Source organism: Oreochromis aureus, linkage group 9 (genome assembly GCF_013358895.1).
Source record: "Oreochromis aureus strain Israel breed Guangdong linkage group 9, ZZ_aureus, whole genome shotgun sequence".
NCBI classification, from domain to species: domain Eukaryota; kingdom Metazoa; phylum Chordata; class Actinopteri; order Cichliformes; family Cichlidae; genus Oreochromis; species Oreochromis aureus.
Genome location: NC_052950.1, coordinates 32,248,837 through 32,258,873, shown reverse-complemented (window position 1 = coordinate 32,258,873; position 10,037 = coordinate 32,248,837). Strand labels below are relative to the sequence as shown.

Sequence of the window (10,037 nt, the reverse complement as noted above, 5' to 3'; positions counted from 1 at the left end):
AAGTGAGTAATAAAAATAAAGTTGACACTGAAACTTGATATGACACAATTTTTTTTAGAGTTTCAGCTCTACAATTTTTCCCTCAAAACTTTGAGTCTTGTTGGGGTCTTTGAGTTGTTCCTAAGAACTAAATAACTTTCATAATATTAAGATAAACAAAATTTGCATTGCAAAAGACAAGCAGAACAGGCGCAAATTATTTCTAGGTGGTAGAATAAACTTTTCTCGAGTGCTTTTTAGTGTATCTTAATTTTAAACCTTTTAAATGAAAGAAAATATAGGTTACGCTTGAATATTATGTTTTTTTTTCAAGAAATCTACAAATAAAAAAATTGTAGTTTTATTTTAAAGGGTTTAAAATAAATACAAGTGAAATAAATACCTAAGTAAGTTCCCAATGTGAAAGAAAAAAACATTTATTTCCATTTTTTTGAACTTATAAAAATAATAAATTAAATAATCATTCAAAAAACGAATAAATTTTTTTCATGTGCAATTAAACCAGGAGTTTATTTATTTATTTATTGTGTCATTTTTGGGCTCCCATACAGGTTCATTTGGGCGTTGTAGGTGTGGTTGATTGGTGCGCCCCCTGCCGGTGATGAGCGGAGCTCCCTCCCTTTTCCCTCCTTCCTCCGTAGAGTCACGTGACACCAGCGGCAAGAAGCTGCAAACGGCTCTGAGACCGGGGCTGCGCGAGCCTCATCATCATCATCATCATCACCGCCACAACCGCCGCAACGGCAGCATAGAGAGCCGACCGCGAAACCGGGGTCTTTACCGATTCAAGGAGCCGGGCGTCATGGCGGGCCCCCGTTAAACCGACAGCCACATTTATCCTCTTTGTTCTCGCAGTCTTCACGCGCCTCCGCCGAGGAGGGGCCGCCAGGAGAAGCTCTCCCTTTCCGAGCGGAGGAGGCAGGAGGAGATACAGCAGCGGCGGCGGAGGTAACAGTCGAACCGGGGAGGTGCTTTCTACGGTACGAGCCGAATGGCGGACCGCGAGGCGTCGCCAATACCGCTGGAGATCCGAGCTCGGCTGGCGGAGCTGGAGCTGGAGCTGTCAGAGGGTAAGAAATGGATCAAAAAAACACGAGGGGAGCGAGGGAGAAAAGCCTCCCCTCTCTTCCCCCCTCCTCCTTCTCTTCCTCCTCCTCTTCTTCCTCCCCCTCTTCCTCTTTTCTCTCGTTATCACGTTATCTCATCACCATCACCATCCACACCGGGAGCCCGTACCTACTAACGGAATCTAACCGTTCATTCCTGCGGCCCCGTCCTCCACCTCCTCCTCGTCCCCTCCCGCTCCTCCCATCCAGATGTTTGTCAGTCAGGGGACCGGCCTGAGCAGCTCTGTGTGGCCGGGGGAGGATGAGGGCTGAGCGGGAGCAGGCTGCGGGATTCTCCCGCTGCTCTTTGTCTCAGCTGCGGAGGAAACACACACACATGCACACACACCCGACACGGCCTGTTCGCCCGTTTTGGGTCCGAAAATCGAGCCGTTGTTTGACCTTGAGATGTTGACACAGTCAGTCGAGCCTACCTGTGTGTGTGTGTGTATGCGTGTGTGTGTGTGTGTGTGTGTGTGTGTGTGTGTGTGTTTAATAATAGCATTGCGATGCAACGCTGCGTGACAGCGCAGCACAGAGGGGGGCAGCTTGGCTTTTGATGCCCGTGATCGCAGACTCCTGCTTGCATCCCTGCCTCTCTCTCTCTGTGTTTTTGGGCCTGAGGATGAGGAGGAATATTCTTCCCACCACCACCATCTTCTTTTTCCACACACACACACACACACACACACACACACACACACACACACACACACACACACTCTCTCTCTCCTCTGTATGGGCCATTGAATCCCAATCACAACATCCCACCCAGTTGTTATCCCAGTGCCAGATAGGAACATCTCTGCCTTATATAATGTGGAGGGCATATTTTATTCATACAGGCCTGAGAAGGTCTACATTCCACAGGGAGAGATTCTGGATACATGCTGGATGGCCAACAATTTACTGCTTGTGTGCAGGTGTGCGTGTGTGTTATGCTGCCAAAATCAAATGTGTTGAAGGTGATGGAGATTGTGGTGTATGTGTGGTTGAGAATGCTTTCACATGTTTTCTGAGGATGATGAAGACTGAGTGTAGATTGTGGGGCGAGTGCCGAGTAATTAGTCCAGACGAGCAGGAATCTGCGGCTTTAATCTAAAAACATCGGCGCGTGCCTTTGAAATCCCCCGAAAGCAGTCAAACCTCGATGCATCAGACTGTCCTGTTTCTTTCTGATCAGCCTCATCATTCATAAAAGGCTTTATTTTCTCTCTCTGCAGTGACACACACACACACATGCACACACACACACACACATGCTGAGGTGAAAGTGTGGCAGCTGCAGGCCGACTGGAGCTCCTAATCCAGCCGAGAGTGTTTATCAGAGCAGAACCTGCTGCTGGCAGATGTTATTAATGATGGAAACGGTGGGAGGACGAGGAAACGTCACGCCCAACGTCAGCCAGCCTGAAAATATTCAGGTGTGTGTGTGTGTGTGATGGAGGGATTGGCAGAGTTAGTGGTGGATCACAGCAGGTTGAAGGATGACAGGCCTCCTGATTGTGCGACGGACGTGTCAGTGTGGGTCTGTCACATGTACTGATCCAAACATGGGGTGAGAACAGTGTGTGTGTGTATATGTGTGTGTTGGATCACTTAGGGAGCGTGTTCCTGTGGTCATTACAAAACAGGAGCACGGCGAGCAGCAGATGAGGCCGCTCAGATGGATGGCGTCTCTTCAAAGAGATTTTAAAAACTCCAATTTGTTAACATCAGCTAATAGAAAACAAAGGTTTGTGTTCTTGTTACTTGCAGAAAAAGTGTAAAAAATGGACATAGCCAGAGTGACGTCACCCACTGGTTTTGGAAGGCTTTGGTCACTACCTTGTTGCTTTTTTAGATCCAAACGTGTCCACATTTGAAAGCTAGGGTGGAGTGTTAAGCTGTCAGCGTAACCACGGTCCATTAGTTAACTGCACGGGTGCAACTCCCAGACACGTACCTGTTAATTAGTGCTGACAAAATACTAGAATTTCACTGATCAAGCACAAATTTCCCAGAATGCTCCATTAAAAATGCAGATTATAGTGGAGTCGAGGCCCAGCAGACACCGATCAGCTCCAGCTGCCTGTGTTGCCCTAAGTCTGGTATCCAGAGGGATGAGTTATTAAAAATTTCACTCTCCTCAGAGGAAACTTCATAATCCCCAGAGAACAAAACATGTTTGTTTCTATTGTAAAGTTCGATATTTTAACATTGCGGTTGGAGCTATCAGGGAAACTGGAGTTTTTGGCACCAGGGCATGTGCTGCATGTGCTTAATGTGTGTTCCTGGGTCTGTCCAGTCATTTTTTAACATGCTATTATGCGACTCTTCAGATTTGTATTCGTGCATAACCTGTGTTTAAAATAATCTTTTAATAAATATTGTAACCCTTCCCTCTTGGGCTGTTTAAGATTTCACTGTGGACCACAGAAAGTATCAAGGCATTTTTACACCTATAACTTGTTTCCTCTGGCAAGAATCATTTGATTACTTTGTTGTAGCGTTTCCCTTTGTTTCGGTTTCTTTTCACACAGAGAAAATCCAACCAAAATGCATCATTCCAAACTACATGAGAACGTTGGTCCCCTCTTTGGCCAGAATCATCTGTTGCTGAGGCAAAAAAAGTAAATACAACTGCTTTGGAGTTTATTTGGAACCAGACCTGGACCACATCCAAAGGGTCTTAGTGCAGTCGTTTTGGTCCACACCCGAGGGCCATTACCGTGTTCACATCAGGACAAAGCAACCAAACCAAGAGGGAAACCAGAGTCTGACTTAAACAGACTAAACACAGAAGCTGTGGAAGTAGCTACTGTGATTTTTCTGGCAACTTATTTCTTTCTTGACTAAATGAGAAAAGCAAAACACTCACCAATTAGTTTTAAAGTAAGAAACACTCAGATTGAGTCCAAATAAAGAAACTTGAAACCTTAAATCTAAAATAATAACAAAGGATTGACCTAAATAATTTTTGCTCCATGTAGGAGCAGATGGCTGTATAACATTTAAAACACAAACCCTGCGACAGACTGGTGACCTGTCCAGGAGCCTCCTGCCTACATCACCAGACTTTATCCATGTATGTTATGAAGTGCAAAAAACAAGTATTATGTTGTATTTTTAGTGATACATGAATTGCTCTACTTTGCTAAGAAGCAAAACAAACCCTGGTCTTCGACGCTTTTCCGACTTTCCTACTGTAAAGCACTAAATCCGACATCCAGCTTCCAAAGTAACTGGAACGTGGCGGTAACCCTGGTGTTGTGAAATGAATGTTGACAAACAGAAAGTGTTTGAAACAAGTTGTTAGCCAGCTTACTCTGGTTAATACTGTAGTCCCACTCCTTGGATGACACGGTCCAGACGGTGTCCCAGGCACAAAATGTTTGTCGGCCACTGGTGTCGGGTGTGGACATTAAACTCTTTCATAGTGAGTACCTCAGACCACACAGCACCATATTAATGACTAAAGTTTGGCTCATTCGAAGTTTGCTGATTTTGGTTTGTCTCAGATACCATCAAGGTGAACTTTTACTGAGTGCAGTTAAACCCTCGTCCTACAGTTTCCCATGCTAATGTGTTTTTATTATCCTAATCATAGTTCTGCAGCTCCCCAGCAGGTCGCACATTGTTATATGTGCTTCACTAACCCTCCAGACATCCTCAGTGTGTAGATTTTCATGTCTGTTTACGACCTTTTACGTACAACACTGCTGTACGTTTTTGATCTTTTGGACCTTGTGAAGCAGACGGGCTGTTTTCCTATTTGAGTAAAAGAAATTTGGATCGTTTTACCTCTGGGTGGTGAGCCAGTGACTGTTTGCTTTTGGGAACTGATTGAGCATTTGGACCTGGAAACAGATAATAGTGTCATATGTACCAAGTGGATTTGGGGATGATGTAGTCCTGCTAGATGGCATCTGTGTGTGAAGTGGTGTGGATGAGAATTAGCACCTCCAAATCTGAGGCCACAGTTTTCCAGACAGAGAAGGGTGGAGTGCCTACACTGGGTTGGGGATTAATTGCTTCTTCAGGATCTATTAATGCACGTAATTAATCCACAGAAAGTGACATCACATCCGCTGGCACAAGCTACTCTTTGGTGTTGTTTCTGCAGTTTTCGTGTCCTTGCATTATTGCTACAGTTTGAAAAGATGAGACTTTCCTTGCTTCCGGTTTTGACTTCTTCCCCAAATACCAGATGTGGAGTTTTTATATGAGTGGCGACGCCTATGTTTCAGGAAAATGCTGCAGTGAGCGTTCGCGCCTTCAGCACTAGTATGTTACAGAGCTGTGGCGACGTCACTGTTTGCGCACAAAGCAATCAATGTAGCGAGCATAAACGATCCATCAAGTGGAGGAGTGAGTGTAGAGAGGGAGGTCTAAACACACGTTTTGACTGGCGCACCTGTGACTCAGATAAGGAGGTTCAGAATAATAGATGAGTGGATTATGTGTTGTTTGTGAATAAAGGATTAATTAGTTTGCAAAAAACCCCTGAAAGTATCGATCACCTTTATTGATCGCCAGCCTCAGTTGTTGTTAACTCTCATGTTTGAAAGGCTGATTTAAAGAACTCCATTTCATCGCTTGTACAGTCACTACATAAAAAAACTTAAAGGGGTTCTATTATGCTTTTTACTGAATTACCCCAACGAGGGACAGTAAAGAATATTACTAGTCTATTCTTAGTTTCTTAGGTAAGTACTGAGTTGTTTTGGGTTTTTTTTGTCTTGGCTCTGTATGATGTCATAGAGTGTGTTGTACCTAGAATGGTCATCTCAGGCACATAAGCACCACCCAGCCTCCATTTACACTTGGCAGCCAATCAGGAAAAAGTTGCTTTGAGAGGAGGACAGCGGATGAGCTGAGGGGCTGCGTCACAGCCCGGTATAAGATACTTAGGGATTATTTAGACTTGTGAATCACGCAAACTACTCTAAGAATAAAATCTGATGCTGGAAATGAGCAGAATTGTCCTCCTTTAAGGAGCTAAAACATGGCACAGATGATATTTGTCTGATTACTGGCAGAGAGGTAAAGCAGGTATTCTGCCTCCTAATAAATAGTGTTTGAAGACGCCGTGCCTTTACTGTTATTGAAATGTGCAGCAATGAAAGTCAGGCTACAATTTCCTGCCGCATTTAGTGAGTATGGCTGCAGGATGAAACTTCAGTCTTTGTCTTTGAGGAGACGGTGCGGCGCTCCACCTGTTTATTAGATAAACGCAGCAATCAGCTGAGCTCTGGTAGATAAGCCTCTCCCTCGCTCCCTCGCTTACTGTCGCCTAAATCGCATCATCTGTGCTGTATTGCTGTGACCTCTAGGCATTAAGGCGCCATTCTCAAGCGTTTAGCGTTCGCTCTTATGCAGAGTGCCTTGCAGATGGGTCGCAGCGAGCTGTCGGTGGATGATAGGAACGTCAAAGGATGGCCGCGTTAACCGCAGAGCTCTCAAAGTCCAGCGCTAAAATATCCTGCAGTCCCTGAACTAACTGTTAAAGTGCTGTAGAATGAAGCTGTGAATGCTTCTGGTGTGTTTAAGGACCTCCTGAGATCACGCTGTGAGCTGTGGGTCCAGTCTCAGGTGTTAAAAGTAAAACGCTCTGACCAGGAGAAACAAAGAGGTTGAAAACGAGGGGATGTCCACACACTCGTTCATATTTAATCACCAAAGAGCTGCTCAGGGGTGAAACCAGCAGCAGCACATTTTCTTCCTCTTGCTAAATATTTCACATGGTATCAAAGCTTTTGTTCTTTTTTGCTTTTCTTTTTTGGATTGAATATTTATTAGGAGCTGGTGAGGGTGATTGTGGTGTTTCACTTCTAAATTCTTGCAGTTTGGGGGGTTTTGTAAAATGCAAAATTGCAGTTTTTTTTCTCATTAACAATGAAGCCCTAGATTCTGTGTGTGCATGACCACAACAACAACAACAACGTGCATCTGTGGCCTGAAGCAGTACATTTCAGGTCAGTGTAGCCTTGTTTTTTTTGCATCTGCAGTGCCTCACGCGGCCTCTTTCCCAGGGATGTTGATGAATAATTAATGAGTATTTACACTATTATGTGTGATTAAGTTGATCAGGCTTGATGAATGAAGCATTGAATCAGCTGTGGAGGAGAGTTTGCAATCAGGATGGGATGTAAAGTTCTTCTTATTGTACTCTATAGATTTATATATTTATAGTTCCAGAGTCCAGGGTCTGTCACAGAACTGACATATAGAGACAAACAACCACATTCAGCCAGCTGGTGGGTTTGAACCTGAGACACTCTTGCTGTGAAGCAACAGTGCCAACGACCACATCAACATGGCACTCAGCATATAGTTGTTGTTTGAAATTTCAAAGCACTAGATTATGTAGTTTTTGAGGCCGAGAGTAATGTTGTTCAAAAAAGCTCAAGAAAGGTGTTTTTTAGTAGGTTGCTTTGGGTGTCACAGTTAGAGGAGCACAAGTCCAACTTCTGCCTTTTCTTTGGTTGAGGTTTGGGTTTGGATATCTGCCAGTCCCGATTGTGGATCCATTAGCAGTGATAAATTACTAATCTGTATTCCTCACTGTGAGGACAAGATTGGAAATGATTCTTTATTGTTTAAAGCAACACACTTGACTTAAATGTTGCTTTCCTAACTTTCACAAAAATCCATTTAAGAATATAAATTTACTGATTTTTGGTATTATTGCAATTCATAAGGGAAAAATCCACTGCTGTTATTCGTGTAAGTTATTTGCACTAGGCTCATTTCACTAGATCCTATTCTTTTTTGTCTGACATTCACAATTGGATATCTCAAAATAATTATTAAAGTCTAGTTTTTTTCTTGATCATTTACTAAAATCCTCTTGTATTATTGTTATATTTCATGCAAATTAGTGTGGCAGAACCTGGCAGAGTTTTGTTGCCAGAATGCTCAAAGCAGACGCACTGTTTGATAGTGAAAAGTGCAGTGACATGGAGATGTGTGAATTTAGTGAAAATGGGCTTGTTGGTGCTCCTAAGCTCAGAAAATGCAGAGGTTTTAATCTATATTCATAACCTGTACAAATTATATATCAGATTCATTTGTTTTAATAATTAAATCAAACCACACAAAAAAATCTACTGGTGTCAGGCCCTCCTCTCTAGCTGTGTCATTGCTCAGTTCTGTAATGAGGAGTCTTGTTGCTGCTGCCTTGTTGCAGCAGATGTAAATGACAGTCTTCTTGTGACTGCAGTGTGCTTGGGTAAAACATCATCTTGATATCATCTGATGTAGTATGAAGAACTTTTTCTGTCACAAACAAGCGAGCAGCCTGGTAGAAAAGGGCAGCTTGACTCTCTGACATGGACGGGATTATTATAAGTCTCATGTATGACAGCATGAAACCTGCCTCAGCTGGGTTGATATTTGTCTTGAAGCTTTGCTTGATGATTTCTAGCTTTCAAATCTTTTCTGACCGATTTCTTCTCTAATTGGCTATCTGACCCTATCTGCCCTATGACAGTCTGACTTCACTGTGCGTATTGATTATTGGGGATCTTATAGGTGGAGGAGAACATGAGGGATGCTACAGTTCTTTATCTTTGTCTGGTCTAAGTAAAGGCAACATGTTATACAAAACTGTTATGATAGGGTAAACCTTTTTTCTCAGAACTGGGTTGGGATTATGTTTGGTGAAATCTTTACCAGAATGACTTTAAGAGCATTTGGATAAATCAGGATTCACGTGTATGTCTTGCTTTGATACTTGTTGTATGTTTGGGAAGATGTGATTTTCAAAGTGACAGCAACAAAGTCACTCACACGGCAGGGTGACCAAAGTTTGATTGCACATAGTTTCAGGCAAGTTAGCTACTTGTTACTGATATTGTTCATATACAGCAGGCTAATTACTCACGGCACTGATCAACTTATCCTTCATTTTTAGCTGCACAAGCAACGACCTGCTCTCTCAGGATATTTTCAGAATGCAGTCGTCTCTGGGAAAACTTTCTCTTTTACATCAATAACACTTTCCTGATCTCTTCATATGAGAATTATCCTCCACTATCATCCTCCTTTGATTCAGAAAGGAGGATGATTGTGGGTATACCCATTGGTTAACTTGACAATCACAGATTCTTAACCAATAAGCATGCAGTTTCACAGTTTGATGGAGATGGCAAAAATTCTTACATACGCTGTAACTGTCATGACTTGATGTGCACCTCCCCAAACGTTACTGGCCATGATTGGCCTGTTCAATACCGTCTTTTTCTCCAAGGCATTTTCTGTTTCTGGCATCATTTTTCAAATCGACTTCAAAGAGAATAAATCAAGTCAAAGAGATAAACTGTTGCCGACTACAGTTTTGGTAATTAAATTGCACAGGAGCACTGGCCACTTGCATAGACTACTTCATAGGCAGTCGGACTTTCTTCACCTTTTAAACCATCTACTCTATAAGCCTATTCAAAGTGAAATGAGAATTAAGCCTGAAACACGTCCATGTGAATCCTGTACCTCACCTTTACTCTAGACGTCAAAACAAATTAGCAGCAAGCAGCTTTAATGTGTTGTGACTACGTGATGGTTTCACAGTGCTGTTTAGGAGTCCTGATGGCTGATCATCAGCACAATCCTGACATTGATTTTCAGTCAATCTGAACGCTTTTGATCTGAGTCGTCTTCATTGAGCAGTCAAATTGCACAACACGCCCACAGAACTGAGGCCCACAGTCTAGTTGTGCTTGCTGTGAGACTCAGCGGGCATGTGATGGAGACAGACGTCATTTCAAACACGCTGCATGACAAATGACTGACAGCCCCTCTATTCTGATAACACTCCAACGCACCACTCATCGAGCTGTCACTGGTCCGCTTCCCATTTTTAACCGGAAACCACGTGGTTATTGTTCTCCGGACTTCTGTCATCCAGTACTGACTGAAACGTGTCAGCAGCAAAACCTATTGTGTAGTATA

The 10,037-nt window shown here is 43.2% G+C and overlaps 1 protein-coding gene across 2 annotated transcripts in view; it reads left to right on the top strand.

Moving 5' to 3' along the window:
• Positions 1 to 566: 566 nt before the first annotated feature.
• LOC116320870 (disco-interacting protein 2 homolog C-like) overlaps positions 567 to 10,037 on the top strand; it is a 76,297-nt gene continuing 66,826 nt past the window's right edge. For both annotated transcript variants that reach the window (XM_039617685.1, XM_039617684.1), the window contains exon 1: positions 567 to 1,070. In XM_039617685.1, coding sequence (XP_039473619.1) covers positions 992 to 1,070 — 79 coding nt within the window. In that variant the 5' untranslated portion in view covers positions 567 to 991. The remainder of the gene's footprint in view (positions 1,071 to 10,037) is intronic.